This window comes from Grus americana, chromosome 14, assembly GCF_028858705.1.
Source record: "Grus americana isolate bGruAme1 chromosome 14, bGruAme1.mat, whole genome shotgun sequence".
NCBI lineage: Eukaryota > Metazoa > Chordata > Aves > Gruiformes > Gruidae > Grus > Grus americana.
In genome coordinates, this window is record NC_072865.1 from 6,904,301 (window position 1) to 6,928,608 (window position 24,308).

Genomic DNA, 24,308 nt, shown 5'->3' on the forward strand with positions numbered 1-24,308 from the left:
TTTGTTTTTTAAATAATTATCATTTTCTAACGAACCGCCGCGTAAGAACCAGCGCAAAGAATCCGAGAGCCACGTTTGCTTTATTGAAGGTCACTACACGACGTCAAGCAGTAAGGCAACAGCCGCCTGTGGGGAAGGGGGCAGCGGGAGCGCAGGGACACGCCGACACCGTGCCCGCCGCTGCGGGCACCTACGGGAGGGGAACAACTCACCGAGCCGCCGACACCGCTCACAACACCGTAAATCAACGCGCCTCTCCGTGTTCAGCGGGAAACCGAGCGCTGAGGAGCAGGCCCGGCCCCGCAGGACCCGGGCGGCAGCTGGCCCCCACGGCGCTTTTCCACAGCGAGCGTAGCGGCCGTGTCGGCTACGGGAGAGGAGGCGTCAGGGCCGAAGGTTAAGTGTTTTGTTATCTGGGCAGGTAAAGCCGCAGCAGGCGCTAGCACTACACATTAACTACGGACTACAAGTCTTAAACTCATGCTGGACATCCGTGCGTAACCTACGCGAAGTTGTAAAGGCAATGCCTCGCCAAGACACGCTGCAGGATGCCGTACGGCGCGCCTGTCCCCCGGGCACGCCAAGGCAGGGTTCTCACGCCACGGGAGATGTTTTCGGGTGCTGCACAGAGAGCAGGCAGCCCCGTCCCACCCTGCCATGCAGGGGATCTGCAGCTCCGGGCTAGCAGACCCACGGCACGAGCGTCTGGAGCAGCACGGCCGTGCCTGGTGGGCGTTCAAGCCTTTCTCAGCACAGCAAAGCCCATCAGAAATGTTTAATGAAGGTCAGTGTTTGAATTGGGAACGCAACCGAAATCTCCCTCGCACTAAGCTACTGCCGTTACTGGTAATTCAGTATCCTGGATACGCTGCTCTTAATTAGTGGTCTTAGCTTGGACTACAGCCAAATTACACCCCAGATAAATTACCTCATGGTACAGCGTATGCTAGTTAACGTGTAACTGTCTGTCTGTCCACCTTTAAACCTCCCTCCCACCCCCCCTCAACTGGAAAAAGACAGAGTATGAACTCAAACAGCCTCTGTAGTTTAACGTATACCACACCTAATCATAACTCTCCCAGTTTCATACTCTGATTGCTACCCCTGCTAACACACATTTATTGACCTGAAGACAGCCAGGCAGCCTCTCCGCAGCACCCCTGCCCCAGTCAAGAGCTGTACCAGCACCCGAATTCCCAGCTCGCAAGCGCATCATGCTACCACATCCACCTGCAACGCAGCAGGCTGACAGCAGGCTTGGTTGCCAGTCAAATCCATCAACACTACAGTACACTACGTTGGGAGTTTAAAGGCAAACCGATCATTTCCTGCATGAAAACAGATCTATCACCTTGGCTAAGCAAGCTACATATGCCAGAGGGGTTGGGTTGTATGTCCCAGTCCCCCACAGCTGAGGTATCCTACGAGGAAGAAGCAGAAAACCAAGGAAAGAAAGTGTCATGCTGCTGCCAGTAACGCAGCAGACGCACCCGCCTCCTGAAACGTTTGTTCGGGAAGGGCATAGCTCTGTGTGAAAAAATTTCTTCACTATCGAGTAGGTAACATCAGGTTTGGGGGCTGACATGAAGAAAAAACAATACGGGTTCTTTTCTGTTGATAAAACCAAATTCAGCCAGGTCTAGTGCAAATCTAGAGAAAGCAAGATCTTTCTCCGTGCTGAAACATGTGCTGCAAGTTAAACTAGCCTGTGGCGGTGTGGGGAAGCAGAGCGGCAGTTAGTGGGCACTACAACAAGAGGAGAGAGAACAAACCATCCCAAACCACGGCACCCTCAGCCACCTGTCACGACCCGGCTGGGGCCCGTGGCACACAGCCACACATCACAAAGGAGCTCTCACGGAACGTTTCACCGGGTGCTTTCTTCACTGTGACAGTCCGTCCTGCGGCCAGCCGTCGGGGTGCAAGCATCGGGAGCGTTTATGGGAGCACTGGACCGAGGCTGAGCTCCACATGATGGGTGAGCCAGATGACCTCAGAGGGATGATCGCCCTCCTCGCTGGGCCGGATTGGAGCAGCGAGGTTTTTAAACTCGTGCTTCATCTTGAAACTCACGGTCACTTCGCCCTCTTCTTTCTGTGGGGTGACCTTGATGAAAACTCCTACCTTATTGGCTTTTCTGAAGGCAATAACACTGCAAGGCAGAAAACAAAAGAACGCTGGGTCAGCCAAGTTCTCAAACAATTGTTCTGAGAGATTTATTCCAACATCACGTAACAAAGATGCTCAGTTTATGGCTGAATACACCCTGCTAGAACAGCCGCCCTGGTTTCTAGCTTACTCCCCGCTGCTCTTTTTGGGGGGTGGGGCCCACAGCCCCTCCTGCCTCACCATCAGAACGTGGGTACCCCGCTTTATGCCGACAGCTGCTGGCACAGCCATCAAACAGAATGTGCCTGCTTTGGCTAAGGGAGTTATGGACCCAGCTGGGCAACGGGGAAGGGCCACAGAATACAGCTCAAGTTGTTCTGTAAGAGGCTGTGGAATGTATTTTGAAGGCTGGAGGCAACTCTGTCGCACACCCAACTGTGTAGTTCTCGCCGCTACCGTGAAGCCCCTGCTTGCAAAGGAAAGGGTTACACAGAGTATTCCTGGACAGAATTAGTATCACCACCTATAACCCAACTGCTCTAACAGCATACCTTGCCTCAAAGGGAACAAATGTCTCCTGAACAGACAAACCACAAGCAGAAAGATTTGTGTTGCTGATCTCTGACCTTCCCAAAAAACCACCGCGCCCCCCCAAGAAAACCTGCAAAAAAAAACCCAAAACATGTCTGAAGACAGAGAGGAGAGTGAGTTAATTGGTTGAAGTGCCAAGTATTTAAGGGACAGGATCCCCACAGAACAAACGACACTCACTCAGGGTCATCCTGGAAGTCTTGAGGCTCTGCCAGCTCATCGTATTCTGCTGCAGCATCTTTGCCAGCCAGAATAAGCTCCTTGGGAGGAACCGCCACCTGAAATGGAGCACAAAGAGAAGAAGCCTTTCAGCACTGATCACCACATATGCTGCGAGCAGGAGAGAGCCCTCCCCTTCTGAGGGTTGCTTTACTACAGTTTAACAGAAAAGTGATTCATCCTTGGCTTCCTTCCTCTCCAGTACCACCTGGTTACTGCTCTACCAATGAAATCATGTATTTCTCCCCTGGGTTCTGGATCTCAATGAAGAGACGCAATTTCACAACACTTTATGATCTGATGTTTACATTGGTGACGGTCATTTAAGCTCCAAGGAGGAAAATGCAATAGAGTCAGCAGGGACCGAAGGACATATGAGAAGTGTGACCTGTGGAAGGATAAATGGGAGTGGAAAGCTTTGGAAGAGGCTTGGGCTCGCACAGCAGGAGGGTACAATACCTTGGCAGTGCTGTTGATGTTGTCAGGGTCTCCCTCCTCACACTCCAGCAGTGTGACATGTGTGATGTTCTCCACTGGATTGGTGAGAGTCAGAAGGACTTGGCTCTCCTGGGGAGATTCAGGAATTCAAGAAGCAATTACTCTCAAATTAATTGTTATTGTTAGCACTTCCATCTTCTGTGACTGACCAAAACCTTCCAAAATTGCATCACATACGCTCAAGGAATGGATAGTTAACAGCCAGTCCTTAAGAAAGGCACAATCCCATGCAGCACTCTTTCTTAATATAAGAAATACACATCTTTCGAATCCAGGTAAGATCTCAACTCCACACTTTTTATTCTTCAGATATTGATGTGTGCTTGTGATGCCAGAGGTTGCACTGCATGGTAATCTACTCATGCAGTGTGACAAGTTATTCTGATCGCTCCCTTAAACCCCACACTCTTTCTAAATGGAATGAGCAAAGCCCTCGGGAAGCAATCATCACACCATGTCATCTTCCAAAAAGACCCCACCTTCACACCTCCCAGCTGTGTCTCACCCCAAGACATTTCTGGAAAAATAGTACCGACCTTCATGTAGCGCAGGTTGGGAATAGACATGATCCTCACTTCAGGGATATAGTTACTACAACGAGAACAAAGCAAATGACCACCATGGACTGTGTTGCTGCCTGTAACCTACCTCTTGAAGTGGAAGGATGTATTCACAGACATCCATCTGACTCATTCAATGCTATTACAGCTTAGCTTACATTAAAATGAAAAATGAAGTGCCCTTTTGCTATATGAGCCTACTCCTACAAACTCCTGCTACTGTGTGGAGCTGGCACAGCATGCAGTGCCTTTTTCAAACTACTAAAATCTTCTGCAAACTTTTTAGTAGATCAGGAAGCAAACCTATTACAGATAAGCTAAATATATTTAAAAAGGTGATTACACCATCCTAAGAGATGACACAACCATACAAGAGGCCAAATCAAGAGTACAAAAGAAATTAAAATAGAAGGCATTAACTAAGCATGGATAGGCGGTTGTTCCCCCCAATCCCCATTTTCTTACTTACACAGCAACCAGCTGGATCTTGAATTTGATAGATGTTGGATTGAATTCTGGTTTGCTCAGGTTATGTTCACATTTCTAGACAGAAAGATATTTCAGTCAGCACCAAAAGGCAGTGTCCAGTCACAGACTGAAGAATCAGAGCTGCAAGCACTGTGCCACTAGCCAGGACATTACCGGCCTCTAGCACAGCACATGTAAAAACCACCCTGGGCGCGTGTAGCCATAGCTGTGTCAAGCTACCGATACTCTGAAAATGTCATATCCAGCCCTATCAGTGCAATCTCAGAAACACAACATTTGGAACCAGGCCTAAAACCACTTGGACACTCGCTGGCTGCAGCAGGAAGAAGGCGCAAATGCCTGGAAGCCCTTTGGTTTATGGTCCAGAATCCATTAAAAAAACCCAAACAGCTGGAACTCAAGCCTGATCTCCTCATAGGCTACTCTTCAAATACAGGCTCAGTCTGACATTGCTTATTTCCGAGAAAATATCCTGCCTTTGCAAAGCATTCTGCATCTTAAATACTTAGAAGAATATTGCTCTATTACTCTGGGAACTAGATAAATATTCCTGCTTCACTGAGAAAGTGAGCAGCTTTTTGAAGACCACGTAGCAAGCCAGCAGCAGAACCTGGATTTAATTCTTGCCTGTCTTCGCTTCCCAGCTCTTTGCTCTTCTTCTCTGAAATAATCCTCTTTCTGCCTCCACTCTAAGGGCATCTTCAGTATTCTGCACTGCCTCTGACTAATATTTTGTTTGCTGACTTGATTTTTGTCTTTAGTAATAGCAGAAATTTTTTAATTCTGACCCTGCTGGCAGCCTTCTCTGATTCCTTGGCTAGGTAGAACACACAGACCCTTACACAAACCCACCTTTGTATCTTTATGCATCTTTGACAATGTTGGCCCCCCTTCACAATCTTCATCACATCAGAGATGCGACGGCCTCTCCTAGTGTCGTTACCAGTAATTTGGTCGACAACTTTCAACAACCAGAAGCATTTGAGCAGTTTCTTTTGAAAAGAAATACGCAGCCCATTTCTCACAAACCAAGTTCCATGAGCTTAGGAAAAATGCTTTTTTATATTTAATTCCCTACCCGACAGCGCAGCGAGCGTTTGATCAGGAGGTGCTTATGACGTGGGTAGAGCTGGGAAGCACAGATTGGCTGGAAGTCAGGCTGCAGCAGACGCTGACGCAGAGTCGTCACTGGGTGCGCAAGAGAAAGCAAGACCAATTTAACATCTCGGGCACCGAAACTTGAGCTAGATTGTACACATGCACTGGCCTAAGAGCAAGTATGCCACACACTGTATGCAGACATGCTACAATTTTTAAGAAACTTAATTTCACCTGCACCCAATAATTCAAAAGCCACTGGCAAGCATCACTGCTTCTAGCAGAGAATGAATGGAAGGTAAGAGTTGTACAAAGGGCTGCTCTGACTGGGCACAGTAACATCAGAGCAACGTCAGGGCCAGCCCAGGAGAAACACGGGACACTGATTTCTATTCAGAGCTCAGCTGGGGTGGAAACAGAATTTTGTAATCATCTAGAAAATAAGTTCTTTCCCCCTCCCAAGAGCAAATCAGTTTTCATAGCTTTGTTACCCTCACAGCTGGGTGCTGCACAAGTACAATATACAGCTTCTCGGCAAGGAGTTTGCATAACTCGGACTCCTGCATAGAATTAGCGACCACATAGTTCCCGAGGCAAGGAACTCCAGCAGCCAAATTCTCATGGGTTTCTCCCAAAAACCAGGCTCCTCACTGTTCCCAGTGTCTAACAGGCAACAAGCCACCTGGCAGCCTTTCCCTCTCTGCACGGAATCATGGAAGTTGTCATCTTTACCAGGATCATACTCTCACAATGCTGACAGTCTCATGAGAAAAAGAGAGCAAGATGATCTAGCCCTTTCCATAAATCTTTCATGAATTAATTAATATTGTCGGACTTTGTAGGCCTGCAGGACTAGCGAGAACATCTGTCTGCTTAAAGCCACCTCATCAGAAAGTCCACATTGCTTCCTGTACCTGCTGTTTTATCCCATTTGCTCCTAAGTTTCACTGACCAATTTACAATATTTGCTGATTAAATCATGAGCCAGCTAAATAACTGGCAAGTGTACACAAGCTGTTCCAAACTGATGTCAAAGTAATGCGCAATTGTTACTTAACAGGTTAAGGTTCCAACTCCCCAGCAGCTCAGCTACTTCCTTATTTCCTACTATTATTTGAAAAAGGACGTCAGCTCTTTTCTCCATCCAAAAGTTGACACTCCACATGCAGAGAAATTAAGGTCAGCAAGAAAAGAAATGAAACAAGCATTAAGAGGCCTGATGTATTTGGCTTTGAGCTTTTCATGTACAACATGAAGCTGAGCTGCACTCAAAGTTACCATTCAAAAAGTCACAAGTTTCCCACCATTTCAATCCCAGCATAAAAATTACTAAAACCCCAGGCCATTAGGAACCCCACTGACAAGTTTCCAGGCACTGCCCATATTATAAAATATAAGGCCAAAAAGCAACAGAAAATTAAGGTGTTACCTTCTGTCAGATTGATTGGTCTTGTGTAGTAATCCTCAGGAAGAGGTTCCACTTCTTCCACTGCATCAGCTGGCTCAATCTTGATCTCCTTCTGGTCCTCTCCTTCTTTTAGCCTGAAACAAAGTGAGGGACAACTCGGTCATAAAACACGGCACATGTGCTCTGACAGACAGCAACAGCAGTAACTGTGTTACAACACAGAAAGCAGCGAGAGCTGAGATTACAAGACAATAGTAGCCACACAAGGAGGTGAGCAGTTGCTTGTTTCTATTAGGAGAAAGCAAAACATCTGGAGCTGCTGCACAGAGATGCCTGAGGATTTGACACCTCTCTAACGCTCCAAAGAAGAAAGCTCATTTCCCTGCTATCTGCTAATACAGTTCATCTTCTTCCAGCAGTTGCTTTCTTGCTCTCTTGCCTACACCTCCTATCCTTCCCGCAAAGGTAACCCCAACCCTGAGACTCACGAGAGTCCAGCGAGGGCACTGATCGGTGCTCCGGGCCTCTGGCGTTGAAGCCTGGTTCCAAGGCCGTATTTGTCCTACAAGGGAAAAAGGAACTGTCAGCTTCAGGTCTGCTTCCTGCCAGGACAGAAAGACCTAGTGCAAACTCATCCTTTGAGCTGCATGGCAAGCATAGGGAGACAAGCAAAGGAAAGCAAAAAGGGAAAGGTATTTGATGCTTCCCAAAATTTTTTTTTCTGCTCAAACTGTTAGTAAGGAGAAAACAATTACCACTGCATTGCAGACGGGGAGAGACAGATGTGGCTACTGCTCATAAAGCTTTTGCTCTTTCCTTAAATCACCAGCCTTCACTACTGACACATTTTCCCTTGATCTTCTCTTCAGAGCAATTCCATGTCAAGGAGCGCAGAATGAGAGCTCAACTGCCAAAAGAACTGGGTCCACATGGGTATGCATCCACCTGAAATGCTCTGTAGCACTACCAGAAACAGCTGGAAGGTTCAGCCTTTTACAAGCCTCCGTTACCTACAGGTCTCTCTCACCAGGCACCACCAATTGGCAGGAATAGCCAAGCTGCTACTCAGCTTTCTATAGCTGAATTGTACACAGGGTGCTCGGAGGCAGAAATTTTCCTTCTGGGCAGGACTGAAAACCTGAGTTCTCATCAAATGAGAAATCTGAGCATCAGCCTACCCTGGCGATTTTTCAAGGATCAGAAGACTAAGGTTAGTGCCTCAGGCAGACAGACAGCTGTGTCTCAGCTAAGCTTCGTGAAGGACTGCTTTTCAAGTGTATGTTACTTACCCAAAGACTGCCCTGTTTGTAAACTAACAAAAATTTATTTATTTATTTATTTATTTATTTAAACAAATGTTACCCTGTAACTAGTTAGTCTCCACCTGCATTTGTTGTAGGCACATCCGAGTCAGAGGCCCTGAGGCAAGGTGAAGAGTAGGATCTGTTACTGCCTTTCAGTTGGTACCATGAGAGCTTTAACACCAGCAGAAACTGTGAAAAGACTTACCACTACGTGTATAGTGTGTTGCTGTGGAGCCCCCAAAATAGCAGCAGGTAGCAACGGAGACAAAAAATGCAGCCATAAGACACAAGCAAGGGCACAGAGCAAGCACAGTTAATTGAGAAGTAGCAAGCATATGCAGAGTCACCCAGCTAAACAAAATAAGCATTTACCTGCCGGTTACAATAAACAAGTCATTCAGCCTACAACCAAGTCTTAACACTAATTTCAGTTGAGACTTCATGCAGAAAAGTGCCAGACAATCCTGATGTGACTGTTACTGAGCTGTGGTATGCAACTCTCCTGAGGAAGAGCTACCGCTGGTCTCGTGACTGAGGATGCGTTGCATTTCACTGCTGAATAACATATTCCTTTGCATGGCAAGTATAAACCCTGGCATTATCAGAGAGAGAGGCAATGTAATACACAATAATGGGCGTAAAACTACTTGTCTGTAAAGAAACCCAAGTGCCCTAGCACATTTTCTTCATGTTGTTCTCAATAAAAAAAAACAACTGAGCAGCCCTATCATGCTACCAACTATCTAATCTTTGAAGCTGAGGCTGTTGTGTATCACTTCTGCTCCGAGACCACAGTGCTCCCAGCTCACCGAAAAGGCCAGAGGCATGTAGTTTCGGCGTCGCACCAGCTTCTTCCGGTCTCGCTCGATCTTCTCTTTCTGAGCCAGCTGCTGGTAGTACTCAACCAGTTTGTTAATCTGGAGGGATGAAAAGGGACACCCAGTGAATGGGGAACAAATGCCAGACTAGCTGCAGTATTTGTTTGTGAACAAGCTGGGGTTCCTGCTACTTGTTTCACTCTGTCCCTAGCACCAGCTGTATTTTGAAAGATATACATTAAAGAAGCCTATGTGTCTTAACCCACACTGTGACAAACTGACCCTCCTTTGGGAACGACGGCTATCGGACAGCAGTGTCCAATTCTCATTCTGCAATTAGGCATCTGAGACTTTGTTCATTCATTTGCTATGACTGGACAGAGTAATGTCACGTGGCCGAAAACGAGCAATTTGGATTAGTGGAGCAAACAGCATCTTTCCCCCCCGGCCCGAGGCTGATCATGTTTAGCGCAGAGCCCTAACTGGTGACAGGGAAGGGTAGTAAAGGTGCAGGTCTGTTTTCCAGATCCTAGACATTCTCTGGGTCAGAAAACAGCTTTTGTTCACATACATACGCAGCATATTCATTGGTGTCGTGTTAACAGCACTATTAGACATGATGTTTGCAAATGAGTTTCTTCAGAAAAGAAGATTTTATCCTGCAACATCCATGGGAGAGCCTCTAAGAGGCCTTCCTTCCATTGAATTCAGGCAAGGTGGAGACTAGGAACTGGAACTGGTATCTAAAGAATTATATAGATGCAGAAAAAGTGATTGAGAGGGCCTGGCACCTCTAACAGCTCTTTCTAGCTGACGTGTCTCAGCCCAAGCATGGCCTCTCCCTTCACTCACCCTCTGTGTATGAGGATTCTCCGGCTCCTGCCAGCCACCACTAGCTGCACGAGAAAGGGAAAAAACAACGTCCTCAGGAGATTTCCAAACTCCACACAGAAATCACATCTAGCACCCAACTATCTCATTTAACTCATGAAATATGACATTCCCTATTTTTGCTACACTTACCATTGCAATTCTTTAAGTTCATGCCTGTACAAACACACACCTCTGAAAGCTTTTCATGGGCAGGTTTGGGCTGAAGGCGCTTCACCGGCTTTTACGCTGTGTTTTTAAACAAGTGCTGTTTGAGAGATACTCAGGACAGCACCTAGGAGGCACTTTAGCAGCAGGTACATGAGTTTACAAGAACAGTCTATTAGTGGCTGCCCACATCCCTGCATCTTCAGGTCCCAGTCTTCAGTCACATCAACACTGGAAATCAGAGGATCTGCTTGGTCTAATCGGCCCCATTTCTGGAGCCCGACAGGTATTTTCTACATGTCTTACACACCAAGAAGTAGATGAAAGCTTTGTTCCAGTGCTGTTGTGAAGAGAAAAACCAAGTTCAAACACTGACTAGCAACTCTGGAATAAGCCTAAGTGAACTTAAGTGACAGAAAATAAATTAGATGTTTACACCGCCAGACTGAGCAGCTTCAAAGGTACACAAACAAGATCTCAACTGAGAGGAGAGTGCGCCAATGCTCTTGTTTGAGAGCTTTCTCACTAGTCAGGTAACAGGAGCATGGAAGTGGGTCACATGTTCCACTAACTCAGCTCTTCAGATGAGACTTTAGCAACAAACTATTTTCCTGTGAGTTTCCAACTGTGACTCAAAACCTGGGCAGGTATTACATATATTTTACGGCCAGAAACTAATTTGATTATCTGTTACTTTCAAAACACATACAGCTCCTGCTGTTACTCAGTTTTCTGTCACTTACCAACAGACTTGTCTGCCATGCCTACATCCCGGGAAGTCCAGCGGCAAAATCCACAGGCCAAGTAATACGCCTTCTTCATGGTAGTCTTGGCTGGGTCATCAGGGAGCGGAGCAGGAATGCTCGTGGCCCGGGTGGAAAGGGTGTGCATGCAGCAGGGACAGTCAAAGCAGTTAGCACACCTGTAAAGAGGAAAATCTGTAAGACAGTGCTCTGACAAGGATCCCAGGCCAAGGAAAATACTCTCAACGAGCAAATCGAGATTAAAGCAACAGACCTTCTCATCCTATGCAACAGCATTAGGGAAAAAGGGCAATAGAGCCATCAACAGAAACAAGAGGGGTTCGGAGTCAACATAAGAATGACAACAGTGAGAAATACTTAGAAAAACCCTTTGTGTTGTGAGAGCAGGTCATCAAAAAAAACTAGAACATGAAGAGCACATGATACATTAAGGAAAAGACACTTATTCCCCAAAATTGACTAAAAGGTAACAAGAAGCAAGGTAATTTTTGAAGAGTGTTTCAGATACAGCTGGCCAAGTGTTGATTAAGGAAGGAACTGCTCAAAATAGGAAGTCTTGATGAAAAAAAACCAAAGCGACCTTACCTATTCTTTTTCAGCTTGGCTTCTGCTGAAGGCATGTTTTCCAGGCAGCTGGGGCAGTAGTGAGAGTCCACCTGATGAACAAGACGGTCACATCACACTTCCTGGCACGCATTTGTCTAGACAGCATGCTGGCAGCAGCGTGAAACCCTGCCGCACAATTTAACAAGGCTTCGTGTCTGGCAAGGGATGGGTGAAGGCAGTGAAGACTTGAGACATGTTTTGATATCTGAAATCTTAGCCCATCTTAGCCAAATTTTTATCTTTAATAATGTAACTCAGAAGGTTTCTTAAGTCAGGATAGATTAACCTACTCTGACTAGTAAATGGGAAAGGACAGCTGGGCATTGACCTTCTGAGGTTACCAGAATTTAATTTTTCAGCTTTAACAGCAGGCTTTAGCGTGCTGTTTTCGTTTATATCTAAATTCATTTGTACTTACACTGGTCAGAAATCCATGCATTTCAGAAAATGTTTTGTATCTGTCTGCTGCCACAAACCAATTTTGCTAATTAAAACAACAGCAGCAAGAAGGGGGCCCATTCTTGAAGAGAAAAACAAACTCGTCGTTAAACATGGAAATGCACAATGACTGCATTCATCACGCTATAGAGACTTCATGACGGATATCGCCTGGTGACAAATCTATTTTCTACTCTTCAGAGGCTTTGACATTTCTCAATGTCTGAGAGCTGGGTTGCACAGTCATTCTTTTAAGGCTTTTCTAATATACTGTAATTTCTTAATGCCCTCAGACTTCCACAAAATCAATTTTACCAATTTTATTACAATGACCTAAGAACACACACGAGCAGCCTCAGGACCGGGGCTCGTGCCGGTGCTCCTGCCAGGCCCCCACGCACCAGCAGACTATTGCCCCAGACGGATGACAACCTACAAAGGCTCCCAGACAAAGAACAAACCCTCCACAGCAGAAATCCCACTGTATAACGTGGGGAAAAAGCTCGTCCAGGTGGAAATAAACTCACACCATACACTGTCAACCCCGACTTAATTCTTAAAACAAGTCCGATGCTCTCCGGCCTCAGCATGCCCCTTGCCAGAAGGCACGGCTCTTGTTGCTTTGACACAAAGTGCTGAACCACATCCAGCACATCTGGGCAAGCCCTGGGGGCCGCCCGAGGGCAGCTCTGCCCCTGTGAGACAGCCCCAGCCCGGGAGCGGTGCGGGAGCCCCCGGCCGGGCCCCGCGGAGGGGTGTGGGTCGGCGGGTGTCCCTGCCCCACCCCGGCCGGGCCCGCTGGGGGGGGGTGGGGGGGGGTGGGGGTCCCTGCGGACCCAGCCAGGCCCCACGGAGAGGTGGGGGGTCCCTGTATCCCCCGGCCGGGCCTCACGGAGGGGAGAGGGGGGGCCTGCGGACCCGGCCGGGCTTCGTGAAAGGGCCGCTCCCACCCAGCCAGGCCCTATGTGGGGGTGCCCACCCCGTGTGAGCATGCCTCAGCCAATCACAGCCCGAGCTCCACCGACGGACAGGAGTGCAGAGCCAATCCAATGCAAGGCACTGCCCCTTCCCTCATGCGCTGCCAATCACCCCTCTCCATGAAGGTATCGTTGTGCCCACCCCTTAGCCACGCCACCAACCAATGGCATAGCAGACGACGAGTGAGCGGCAGGAAACCCGCCCAATCGCTGCGCGCTGAAAGGGCAACGTCCCGTCCCGCCTCCTCCCACCCGGGCTACGGGCGCGGCCGGGCCGCCGTTACCTCATGCGAGACGCACTCCAGGGAGCGAAGCTCGCTGCAGTACCGGCAGAAGTACAGCTGCGACAGCGGCGCCCGCATCTCCTTCTCGCCGCGCACCAGGTACAGCACCCGCTCCGACTGCAGCAGCGACGCCATCTTGGGAGGGGGGCGACAGCCGCCGCGCCGTCGCCGTCATACGTCACCGCTGGACGTCACGGCGCCGCCCACGTGACCCGTGCGGGACGGGGCGGTGGCTGCGGCGTGCCGCGGCCGCTCTGTCAGCGGCGGGTCCGGGCGGCGCAGGGCGCGCTCCGGCGGTGCCGCCCGCGGTGCGGGGCCGTCCCTGGGCCGCCGTAGGACCCGTGCGCCGCCCGTGGCGGGGAGGGGGAGCAGCCGTGCCGCGGCTCTGTCCGCAGCCGGGTCCTGGCTCGCCCCCGCGGCCGCGTGCGAGGCTGCACGCTGGGTCACAGCGCGGCCGTGTGTTCCCCCGGCCCTCTGGGCTGGGAGGGGGGCACTGGGGCTGAGGCCAGCCCGGCTGCTGCACGCGTCCCAGAGCTGTTGTAACGCGTTCTCCTGCGCTCTGACCGTTTCCTTTCCCCGAGCCTTTGTTCACGCTCGCTTCGCTTGCCCACGTTCCCTTCCAAACCCACGAGGTGACAGACTTTATACCCCAGAGGTGTGGTTCCTCTTTATTCTCACGGTCGCTAAGACGGATCATGGCAAACCACAACAACAACAAATAGCCCCGTGTCGTGGGATCAGCAGAGAAAGCGTGAGGTCTCTGCACGCTGCGCTGTGCGTTCAGAAGGCAGAGCTTGCATCAGCAAACCACCTCCGGTTTGTTCTAGGCACGCCACCTAAGTGTCGGTTGTGGTCTGGCTTGGGGTGTCATTCCCTGATACGTCTGTCCCCATGCAGCTCCTGGCGTCAGCTCATGGGCCTCTGCCTGCCACTTGCCTGTGTGGTTCCAGAGGAAACCCCTGCCTGCGAGGATCTGACGCCACCCGTGATAAAAACACCACGTGCTTTTTATCCGACAGCAGCAGCTGTCGGGGGACACGCTGTTGGGGGGGCAGGGAGAAGGCTGCCCACCGGCTGCCTGTGTGCCACTCTGGGGGGGAGCGGGGAGCTGCGTATCCAGAGGCCAGGGGTGTCTGAGAGCACATGGTGGTGGTTTCCACCACCGGGAATCCGGCAGATTTCTCCAGGAAAGGCAGAGGTGAAGGGCGCAGTGTGTGGGTTCTGCTGCGGGTGACACCAGGCTTGTGTCCCAGCAGGACAATCAGAGCATCCCACCTTGCTTCCTGGGGCCAGCTGGGAATAGCTGCTGCTGGCTTTGCCCACCAGCATTGCTGATGGAGCAGAATATTCCACCAGGCAGCAGAAATGCTGTTCCCAGCTGGCGGGCTGAGGTCTGCCGCCTCCCTAGAGATGCTGCCTGCCCATGTCTCTGTAAATCATTCCTGCCCGAAGCCCAGGGGAGTGCTGGCTGGCACCTTGCTGCTGGGGCTTTGCTTTTTCCTCATGCCCAGGGCCTCGAAGGCAAATGGGTGCATGTGAGCCCTGCTCTTGGCGAGGTGGGGGGAAACGGGGCAGGGGCAAAGCCCTTCATTAAGATGTTATGCTGTGAAATAACCCCATGGCACTTCCCTGGCACCCGAGACCTTCGGGTTTGGCTCCAGGTGGTCTCCCCCGGTGGGACCTCGTCCTGGGGGGGGGATGAGCTGGCGCATGGTCTTGCTTCATCCTGCAGCAGAAAAACCCAAACTTCTGCCCGTCCTCCCTCCCTTCCCCTTCCCCTCCTCTCCCTCCCGCTCCTCTCCCCTGCCGCCCCCCGCGGGCCGGCCCGGGCGGGGCCAGGCTGAGGCTCAGGCTCCCTCCCCCGCCGGGGATCCTGCCGCCGCCGCCGCTTCTCGCCGGAGCTGGGGCCAGGCAGCGCCGCAGGTAGGGGGGTGCAGGGCGGGCAGGGGGGCCGAGGGCGGGCGGGCTGGCTCGTTCCTCCCCCCGGGCTGCCTAGGGCGGCTGCGGGCGGCACGAGGGCTCAGCCCGGTGCTCTCGGTCGTGTCACTCGGCTGCCCGGCCGCCGGATCCCGGCCCGGCGGAGGGCAGCTGCGGGACCCATGGAGGGGTGCCCGGCCCCTCAGCCCCGAGCCTGGCTGCTAATTAACCCATTAATTCCGTGACTCAGCAGGAGGCACCGCGGGAGTGGGGGGCGGGAGGTGTGAGGCTCCCCCGAAGTGAGGGGGCTCTGGCTGCCCTGGTCCCGCCGTTTCCCCACCCGATGACCCACTCGTGAGTGACCAGCAGGATGCCGGGTTGTGGTTTTGCTTTATCAGCTCCTTTAACAACGGTAGTAATTAACAGGGAAGTTTTTCCCTGGGCTTTTATCCAGCTGCATCAAAGCACGCAATAAATCCTGGGGCTTCTGGAAGGAGCCATTACTGAAGCCCTTTGCTCTCAAAGGAGCCTGAGGCCAAGGCTGGATGTGGCCGCAGGGATTTTTCTGGAGAGAGCAGTGGGGTGCTCAGAGTGATGGGGGGGGTTCTGGCTGTGGGAGGGACGGAGGGGGCTGCCCCATCACCCCTCTGCCTCTCCCTTTGCAGGATGGACTTCCCTGACTCCGCAGGTCCTGCTGCCCTCCCCAAGCATATCCTGGACATCTGGGTCATCGTCTTGATCATCCTGGCCACCATCCTTGTCATGACGGCCCTGGTGCTCTGCCCTGCCACTGCTGTCATCATCTACCGCGTACGGACTCACCCCACACGCAATGGCATTGTGTGAGGCGGAGACGACGAGGGACAGCCAGCTTGCTGGGCAGGGGGCCATGACTGTGAGACCCTGTGCCAGGGACCCTGCAGAGCCCAATGGGGGACCTCGAGAGCTGGGGAGAGACGGGCAGGAGCCAGGGTGAGCCAGCACCCGGACACCTGCCCCTGTACCTGGCTCTCATCAGGTGAACCCACTGCCTCCTATTTACCCACCGAGCTCACGAGGACTGTTGGGGAGATGGTGGCCTGGGCACCAGTGGGAAGACGTATGACTTCACGGATGTGTTCAACTAGAAACAACTTGCTCCCATGAGGCAGGCAGGCTGGTCTCACTTTCACTGGCAACCCTGTCTCCTCCCAGGCAAGCAGCAAGGAGTGGAAATGCCTGGCAAAGTTATTTCTTTGTTGGAGTCCCGCCTGTTGGGGTGGTTGGGAAAGCAGGGGCAAAGCAAGATGGATGTGGCTTCTGGTTGTGCATTCAGAGACTTGGCTAAAAGCATTGGTGACAGAGCCTGTCCTGGCTGCACAGCAGGTGTGCAGCTGGCACTGGCTTCTCCTCTATCATATGTCTGCTGTCACCCTATGGGGTGCTCAGTTCCTCTGGGTCTTGTGGAGCAGAGGAGTGTGGGCAGCTCCTGCCTGCCTGCCTGCATGCCAGCTGTGCTCAGTGCTCCTGCCGATGGTGAGGGCCCTCACTGTTCGCCCAGTGCACCGGCCCCGGTGGGTGAGGCTGCATGCCCCTCGCCTGGGCAGGCAAAGTGGGGGGAGCAGAGGAGTTCGTGCCCAGACAGTGGTAGGGACCATGTAAGCTCTTAGATTGCCCTTTGCTATGAAATAAATGGACTTTATTCGTGTAAGTGTGTCGTGTGGCTCTGTCCACAGGATCCAAGATACTTTGCAGTCTCTCCCGAAACCCTTCCCATGCTGACCTCCTGCACCGCCTTGGCTCAAGGTCCCCCGGCTTCTTGCCCGGCCTTTGAGCCCGCTGGCCACAGCCGCACAGGAGGCACGCTGCCAGTCCGGCCCCATGCTCTGGACATGCAGCCCCAAATCTGGCTGCGATAGCAGCAGTAACCATCAGACAGCAAGCGGGAAGGATCCCTGGGGACTTTCTGGCAATGGCAACTTTTCTCCCACTCGGGCGACCAGCATTGCTCCCCCCTTACCAGCCTCACGCGGAGCCCTGTGCCAGGCTCTGGCATGTGGCGGGAGTCCTGGGGCCAAAATGGCGTCTTGGTGACTCACGGCAAGAAAGGTCAAGACTAATGAGATGAATCAGGCAGGGATGTGGGGAAACGCTACGGTGATGCTGGTGGGAATTGTTTAAATCCCGTTTTCTCTGCTGTAAAGAGTAACCAGCCCTGCAGTGTTGGAAACCCTGCGTCCCATCCCTGTGTAGCTTGATCCACGACTGCCAGCAGTAGGTTTGCTTTTGGCGTTGGGGCTGGAGGGGCAGGCGATTCTCAGGGAAGCAGGACCTTGGGCGAATGCCTCCCTCCCCGGGAGGGAGCCCAGCACAGGGACACAGCCCCCAGAGAGCGGAAACGCCTGCGCTGGAGCTGTGGGCTGCGGTTGTGCCGGGGAGGGAGCGGACGTGTATTCCTTGCCCAGCCCAGAAACAAATTTCTGTTTTGAGCCGTTGTCTCTCTCTCTCCCCTCTCGAGTTGCAGAATTTGAGGTAAATAACCAGTTATTTCCCTTTTGTTCCCTCTCTCTCCCTCCCTTGCTGGCGCGTTGCGGCAGCGGCAGCTGGAGGAGATTACGGCTGTGCTGGGTGGGAGCAGCCCCAGCTCTGCCTCGCCCCCATGCTCCACTCCAGTGTCCCTTCCCGGGGGACATGGCTGGGTGTGGGGACAGGACACGGTGTCTGGCACCAGGAACCGGAGCTGAGCAGCTTTGCTACAAGAGAAATAGGGAAGAAGCCACAAATATTGGAGTGGTTTGAGAAGGAAGCCTGGTTCGGAGCAAAACACCCAAAGAAAAGCATGCAACCCCCCCCCAGTCCCTGCAGCTGTGCCTGGTGGCTGTTCCCACCTCCCTGTGCCCCTTGTCACAGGCAGCTGGGGGCTGTGAGAGGTTTCCTTTCATGGTAGGAGTTTTCTGGGAAGTTTCAAGCCCATGGCAAACGTTTCCAGGAAAGGCATTGCAAAGCCTTGGGAAGACAGGTTTGCTCACAACAACAACAAACTGCGTGGAGCAAAATGGCACTAGGAGGGAGAGCAGGGAGAAGCCAGGACATTTTTAAAGCATGACAACAGGGGGGATGGATTTAAACTGATGTGCATGTCAAGTTGGAAATTCTTCCTCCAGGACTGAGCAAGACAAGCAAATCTCCCTGCGGCCCTGGCTTCGGTGCCTGAATAGGCAGGGAGCAAATCTTTGCCTGGGAGAGGAAGGGATGGGGATGCTGGAAGGGGCAGCACCTGCAGCCATAGCCCCAGGGGTGTGGGGGCACTTGGGGAGGGGGCGTCCCCGTTCCAAAGGGCGCTGGGCACCATGCCGAGCAGGAAGGATGCCGTCAAACCAGGGCAGTGCCTGCAGGAGCACACGGGCTGGGGCAGGTCAGCGAGCTGCAGAGGCGGCAGCGTGGGGGAAGCCTGGTGCCTCTCGCCAGGCAGAGCTTGTTTTGCTTTCACCTCCCATTGCACACCTAGAACAAAAGTTCAGAGGTTGCCCCAGAATTGGTGCCATGCCAGGCTGCCAGAGGGAAGGCAGCACCGTAGCCAGTCGGGGCAACGCTGCCTGCTGCTGCCTGAGCCCCTTGCCGCTGTCCCCGGCAGGCTGCTGGCATTGTCTCTGCTGCTCTGCATGGAAGAAACTCCTTGCTCGGCCCTGGGACAAGCCCAGCCAGCGGCAGTACGTGGTCCTCACCACTGGTTTCACATACCCTGTGCTTACTGTGGCCCTGCAGCCTCGCGTGAGGTCTCTGCAGCCCCTGGCCCGTGGCTCAGGAACAGCCAAGGAGGCCGGTGGCAGCAGCAGCATGGTGACCGGGGGGCTGCAATTGCTTGGCCTCCGCCTCCGGACTCCTGCCAAACATCTGCAGCAGGCGGGGGCTGGCTCCAGCCTGGCTGTGGTGGAAAAACAACCAAGGAGGGAGGTTCGTGTGAGGGTCAGCCCGCCCAGCACGCCGTCCATTTGGTGTGGGGGACTCTGATCCGGCAGGGTGGGGCAGCACGCTGCCCTTGAATGGTCTTGCTGGAGCCCCCAGCACCCTCAGCTTTCCCCTGCTGCCTCTGGCACAGTGGGGACACTGGGTGACATGCCCAGGGTCCTGTGGAAGCTCAGTGGCAGAGATGGGCTCCATCAGCTGTGGCTCGTTAAATCCCCCCCCATTCCCCATCCCCACTGAGACCAATTTGGCGCCAGGACCCAAGGAGAGGGGACTTGGAGAAAAGACCCCTTTATTTTTATTTTGTTTTTAGGAAAAAGCAGTTCAGGAGCGGTTCAGCCTTTCCCTGTGCATGGTGGGGATCAGGGATGTGTGGAGGGGACGCAACCATGCTGTGCCACTGTCACACATGCTGTGCTGCTACTCTTGGCCTCCAAGTCCTCGTTAGCCACGGGAAAGCCACCAAAGCCCCCCGCAGGCAATTAGGGGATATAATTAGAAGTGGTCTGCAGCCCGGACCAGCTCCCCGGCTCTGTCCTGGCTCTGTCCCAAGAGGTGGCTTAAGTTCTGGCCGGGGTCAGCAGCGTGAGCTGGCTGGGAAGCGTGGCACTGTGCCGGACACGCACTGGTCCCTGCAGCTTGCAGGATGCGGCGAGGCATGAGAAGCGTGTCAGCCAGAGCTGCAGCTCCATGGCCCCTGAGCCCAGGAAGTGGGTGGGGAGGGTCAAGCCACTGGTTTTGGCTCCCTCAGGCTCCCCAGTTTTGGCAAGTGGCCACATTGTGCTGCCTGCAGCCACGTCCATGAGGGGTGACCGGAGCATCCCTGTGGCCAGGCTGGCTGTTGGTGCATTATGTTGGGCTCTGGCAGTCCCCAGGCAGTAGCTGAACGTCTTGGGAGTTTGCCTGGACCTGGGGGAACCCCCTACACTGCTTGAGGACCCTGCTTGAGACAGGGCTAAGCCACTTCTCTAGTGGCAGTGTAGGTTTAAAGCTTTGGGAAGCACTGTGACAGAGACCCGCAGCACCCCTGCCCCATAGGTTCCCCGGGTGCCCAGGGGATGTACCCGACCCCCAGCCCTCCTGGGCCAGCCAAGGCTGCACTCAGAGGTTTCCCAGGACACAGTGTTCCTGCCGGCGAAGGACACAGGATGGGAGATTGCTCCCAGCCTCCCCAGAGCCCGTGGCCCCACTCCCCTGCCCTGCCAGCAGCTCCGGCAGCTGGGTTGGTGACAGTGTCCTGGCAGTGGCCCTGCTTTCTAGCAAAGCCAAACCCCGAACTGGCACTTGCCACCCCCCAGGGGCTCACCCACTGCCACCCCATCCTGCCCTCTGTGCCCTCTGTGCCAGGCCAGCGCCCACCCTGACTGCAGCTCCCCCCAAGCCAGTTAATCCTCCCATCAAATAATTTTTTTGCAGGACTTCAGGGAATTTACACCTCACCGCAGATATTTCCCTTGGAGCCAGCCCAGGGTAAATGTTTGCATTGCGGGGGTATGCAAACAGGGCCCTGGAAACTCCTGCCCCTGGGGACACCAAGGGCTAAGGGACAGCCGTGCCCTGCTTTTGGCCACAGCAGGGTCACTGCAGGGCTGTGGCCTCCCAGCCCCGGCACAGCCCATCCCCGGAGAGGGACCCCAACCCAAGGCAGCTTCCAGGGGCACCCTAATTTGCTGGGCTGCAAACGAGGGAAGCTTGATTAACCCTTCCCCACCCCTGAGCAGCACAGCCATGGGAGGGGACGACACCGCACCCCAGCCCAGCCTCCCTGGGATGCTGCTGGGGCAGTTCGGTCCCTGTGCCTCGGGTCCCAGCACCCCGCTCGGGGATGGATGTCACCTCGGCCGGGTGCCCTGCGCAGGGTGGGGACATTGCCTGGCACCTCTCCCACCGTGTGTGGGGGGGGTTTAATCCCCTGGTCCGCGGCTCATATAGCTCGTTGCATAAACCCTCGGCACATGCTGCTGCCCCGTGTGTTCGCGGGTGCCCCACGTCCCCGCCACGCCGAGGTGCCACCATGGCACTGCCACCCCCCTCCTCCCCACAGCACCCCCCCGCCGGCGCGATGTCCGTCCCAGGGCCCACACGGTTAACGCAGCCCTCGGCCCGTCCTTCCTCCCGGCGATTGGCTCCCCCCGCTCAGCCCAGCAGCTATTTCTCGGCTGTCGGGCTCGGAGGTGGCAGAAGGCGACAGGGAGAGGTGTCCCTCCCCCGCCACCGCTCTCCCCCGGGGGTGTGAGGAGGGTGCCCGCACCCCACGCCCGCCCCGGCCATGGGGGGCTGGTCCCGCAGCGCCTGGATTTTGCCCCTTTTCTTGGCTGGGCTCGTCCAGCCGGGGCAGAGCCAGGAGAGGGAGAAGGTAAGAGGGTGGGGGAGACCCCCACAGGGGCTGCGGGGAGGGGCGGGGAGGTTGTGGCACCCTGGAGACCTGCCTGTCCCCAAGGCTTGCTGCAGAGCTCCCAGGGGCAGGAGTGGGGCACGGTGGCTCTGTGACACCCCCCCTCAGTCCCGGTGCGTGGATCATGGGGGGTGGTTTCTGATCTAGTTCTTGCAAAGGGGGAATTGCTGTCCCGGGGTTGGGGACAGAGGGGGACAGAAGCTTCCCCCCCCGCCAGTGACCCCCATAGGGGCAGAGCACGGGGCTTTTGTTCCATGCACAGTGTCCAGGGGGGTCCACCCATGTCTGGAGGGTGTGGGTGCCGCTGTGTCCCCACACGCCGGCGGGCAGACAGCAGGGGTGTCTGTCACCCGCGGCCCCCAGCCAGCCTCCCCACCCTGGGTGGGCGAAGCAGAGCCCTGCCGCCGGCATCCGGCTGGCCCCATGGAGGCTGAGCTCCACGGGCAGAGTCCCTGTGACTTTATCTCCTGCCAGCTCCCAAAATAGCCCCTGGGTGGCACTTGGGTGAGCCTGGGTCCCCTTATGGGAACAGGAGATGGGCTCCCCTGCGTTAACCCCTGCAGCACCGCAGGCAGAGGCTGTTCCACCCTGGCACAGGTCTGATCCAGCCCCGATCCCTCCTTTGCCCAGGCCTGGCTCAGCCGTGGCACAGCAGCCGGTGCTGCTCCAGGGTGTTCTGGCTGCCCCTTCCCCAGAGGGGTGCGTGCAGGGGGGGTGGCCTGCCTGCAGCTCCCGGGAGGCTGGGGCTGGTCCCACACCAGCTCAGGCTGTTTTCCAGCCTTCCTGCCTGACCCTGACTGGGTAAACATCCCTCCAGCTGCCGCCAGCCCTTCCGGCCGGGCATGCACATGCGTGCACACGTGTGTGCATGTGCATGCACATGCCAGCCTATCCTGCCCCCCTGACCTTGCTGTGCCAAAGCCTGGCTGCTGCCAGCAGCATTTGGGGCAGGAGACACAATGCTGGCAGCTGCTGGCTCGGCCAGTGCCACAGCTGGACCCCCTGCTCCGGTGGGCAGCTGTGGGGTGGCCGGCAGCCCCCAGCCTGGTCCCACTGGATGCTCCCCTCCCCACAGGTGAAATGCTACAGCTCGGTGCAGGGCACCATCTATGACTACGGGGCCCTGACCATCGATGGGGACGAGTACATCCCCTTTAGGAAGTACGTGGGGAAGATGGTGCTCTTCGTCAATGTGGCCACGTACTGAGGCCTCACCCTGCAGTACCTCGGTAAGGGTCCGATAGGGCACGGGCACCCCAGGGGGACAGGGCAGGCAGCTGAGGAGCGGGTGGCATCACGTGCAGCCCTTGGCAGGTCCCCATGGTCTGTCCTGCCCTGGGGAGCCGGGGGTAATGCCTGCTCCCCAGGACCTGGCATGGCTGGGGGTGCTCTGAGGGGGTCAGTGCAGGAACGGGGGGGGGGGGGTGCACGAACCCAATCCCCTGCTAACCCAGCCTGGCTCTGCTTGCATGCAGAACTGAATGCACTACAAAATGAGCTGGGGCCCTATGGGCTTGTCGTCCTGGGCTTCCCCTCCAACCAGTTTGGGAAGCAGGAACCTGGCCAGAACTCGGAGATCCTCCCTGCGCTGAAGTGAGTACTGTGGCAGGGGCTGCAGGGCACCTGTCCCCTCTGGCTGGGGTCCCCAGCCAGGCAGCGGGTGCACAGGCTGCAGCTCCTGCTGGCTGTGACCCCCCCCCCCCCCAGCCTGGAGCTGTGGCCCCCAAAAGCACAGAGCTTGGGGTTCCCCCACTCCCCCTGTGCAGCACCAAGAGCTGCCCGTTGCACGATGCTCTGCCCACCCTCCCCTTGCAGGTATGTCCGGCCAGGGGGTGGCTTCGTCCCCAACTTCCAGCTCTTCCAGAAAGGGGATGTGAATGGGGCCAAGGAGCAGAAGGTCTACACCTTCCTGAAGGTGAGTGCCATGTGGGGGTGGAGCACCCAGCTTGGTTTTTTAGGGGAGGACAAGGCAATGATGTGCTGGCCTCTGTTGCAGAACGCCTGTCCACCAGTGGCAGAAGAGTTTGGGAACCCCAAGAACCTCTTCTGGGAGCCCTTGCGGAACCACGACATCAAGTGGAACTTCGAGAAGTTCCTGGTGGGCCCTGATGGTGTGCCTGTCATGCGCTGGTACCACCGTGCCAACATTGCTGTCGTGAAGAATGACATCATTGCCTACATGAGGCAACAGCAGGGCCAGTAGAGGTAGGGGATGTCAGCCTAGAGGGTGGCTTCCCCCCACTGCTGGCACCCCCCTCTCTGCTGCAGAGCTGCTCTCTGCCTGTCCCCTCAGGGGATGCTCCCCAGCAGCAGGAGCCAAACGCTGAGCCAGCGCGCTGCCCCCTCCATCGCTCCTGTCTCTGGCACCCCCCAGCTCAGATGCAGTGGCAGAGACCCCAGTGATAGGAGGGGGACATTTCCCAATAACCCCACATCCCACCTTCACCCCCAGCAGTGACAGCTCCTGGCCACCAGCTTGCCCCCCTGCCTTGCCAGGCAGCAGGGCGATGCAGGGGCCAGCCACCCCCGAAGCAGAAGATCACGTCTCCATGAAGGTTTGGCCCGAAAGCCCCCGGCGTGGGGCGGGCCTGGCCTGATCCTGCTGGGCACAGAGCAGCTCTTCAGTGCATTCAAGCTGCCCGTGGTCCCAGTGCAGAGACATGCTCCTCTCCCGGCTGGGGATGGCCAGCCCCTCGCCCCCTGCCACAGAAATGCCAAATAAAGGCTCTGCAAACACGCAGCCCCGCTTCTTGGCCAGGACTGGAGGGAAGGAGTGGGGTGTACAGTGGCCAGCCTGGAGGTACCAGCAGGGAGGGATTGCTTCCAGGTGGAGAAACTCCATTTTTTCAG

General features: G+C 54.7%; 3 protein-coding genes across 6 annotated transcripts; 2 read left to right on the top strand and 1 right to left on the bottom strand.

Moving 5' to 3' along the window:
* Positions 1-61: 61 nt before the first annotated feature.
* DCTN4 (dynactin subunit 4) lies at positions 62-13,745 on the bottom strand. 2 transcript variants are annotated; one of them, XM_054841468.1, is made up of 14 exons: positions 13,202-13,745; positions 11,482-11,552; positions 10,876-11,054; positions 9,947-9,990; positions 9,086-9,193; positions 8,482-8,502; positions 7,461-7,534; positions 6,994-7,106; positions 5,545-5,654; positions 4,447-4,520; positions 3,954-4,008; positions 3,379-3,486; positions 2,881-2,978; positions 62-2,152 (listed from the first exon to the last, which is right to left on the bottom strand). In XM_054841468.1, the coding sequence occupies exons 1-14, from the start codon at positions 13,334-13,336 to the stop codon at positions 1,939-1,941; spliced, it is 1,404 nt and encodes a 467-aa protein (XP_054697443.1). In that variant the 5' UTR covers positions 13,337-13,745; the 3' UTR covers positions 62-1,938. The 2 variants fall into 2 exon arrangements, with proteins under 2 accessions (XP_054697443.1, XP_054697444.1); XM_054841469.1 differs by lacking the exon at positions 8,482-8,502 and having other exon boundaries at positions 13,202-13,743.
* Positions 13,181-16,808, top strand: SMIM3 (small integral membrane protein 3). 3 transcript variants are annotated; one of them, XM_054841473.1, is made up of 2 exons: positions 13,181-13,300; positions 15,784-16,808. In XM_054841473.1, exon 2 carries the CDS (start codon positions 15,785-15,787, stop codon positions 15,962-15,964), a length of 180 nt encoding a protein of 59 aa, XP_054697448.1. In that variant the 5' UTR covers positions 13,181-13,300; position 15,784; the 3' UTR covers positions 15,965-16,808. The 3 variants fall into 3 exon arrangements, with proteins under 3 accessions (XP_054697448.1, XP_054697447.1, XP_054697446.1); XM_054841472.1 differs by lacking the exon at positions 13,181-13,300 and adding an exon at positions 14,347-15,124; XM_054841471.1 differs by lacking the exon at positions 13,181-13,300 and adding an exon at positions 15,232-15,472.
* Positions 16,809-21,018: 4,210 nt separating this feature from the next.
* GPX3 (glutathione peroxidase 3) lies at positions 21,019-24,198 on the top strand. Its single transcript, XM_054841522.1, has 5 exons — positions 21,019-21,419; positions 22,534-22,687; positions 22,934-23,051; positions 23,274-23,373; positions 23,455-24,198. Exons 1-5 carry the CDS (start codon positions 21,333-21,335, stop codon positions 23,659-23,661), a joined length of 666 nt encoding a protein of 221 aa, XP_054697497.1. The 5' UTR covers positions 21,019-21,332; the 3' UTR covers positions 23,662-24,198.
* The last annotated feature ends 110 nt before the right edge of the window (positions 24,199-24,308 follow it).

What these genes read in the sequence shown, in the direction of transcription:
- DCTN4 (XM_054841468.1), bottom strand. Translation starts at nt 13,336, where the DNA reads ATGGCGTCGCTGCTGCAGTCGGAGCGGGTGCTGTACCTGGTGCGCGGC. An exon ending in TGGAGTGCGTCTCGCATGAG is followed by an intron (nt 11,553 to 13,201) that starts GTAACGGCGGCC and finishes CTTGTTCATCAG; the next exon opens with GTGGACTCTCACTACTGCCC. An exon ending in AGAATCCTCATACACAGAGG is followed by an intron (nt 9,194 to 9,946) that starts GTGAGTGAAGGG and finishes TCATCCCTCCAG; the next exon opens with ATTAACAAACTGGTTGAGTA.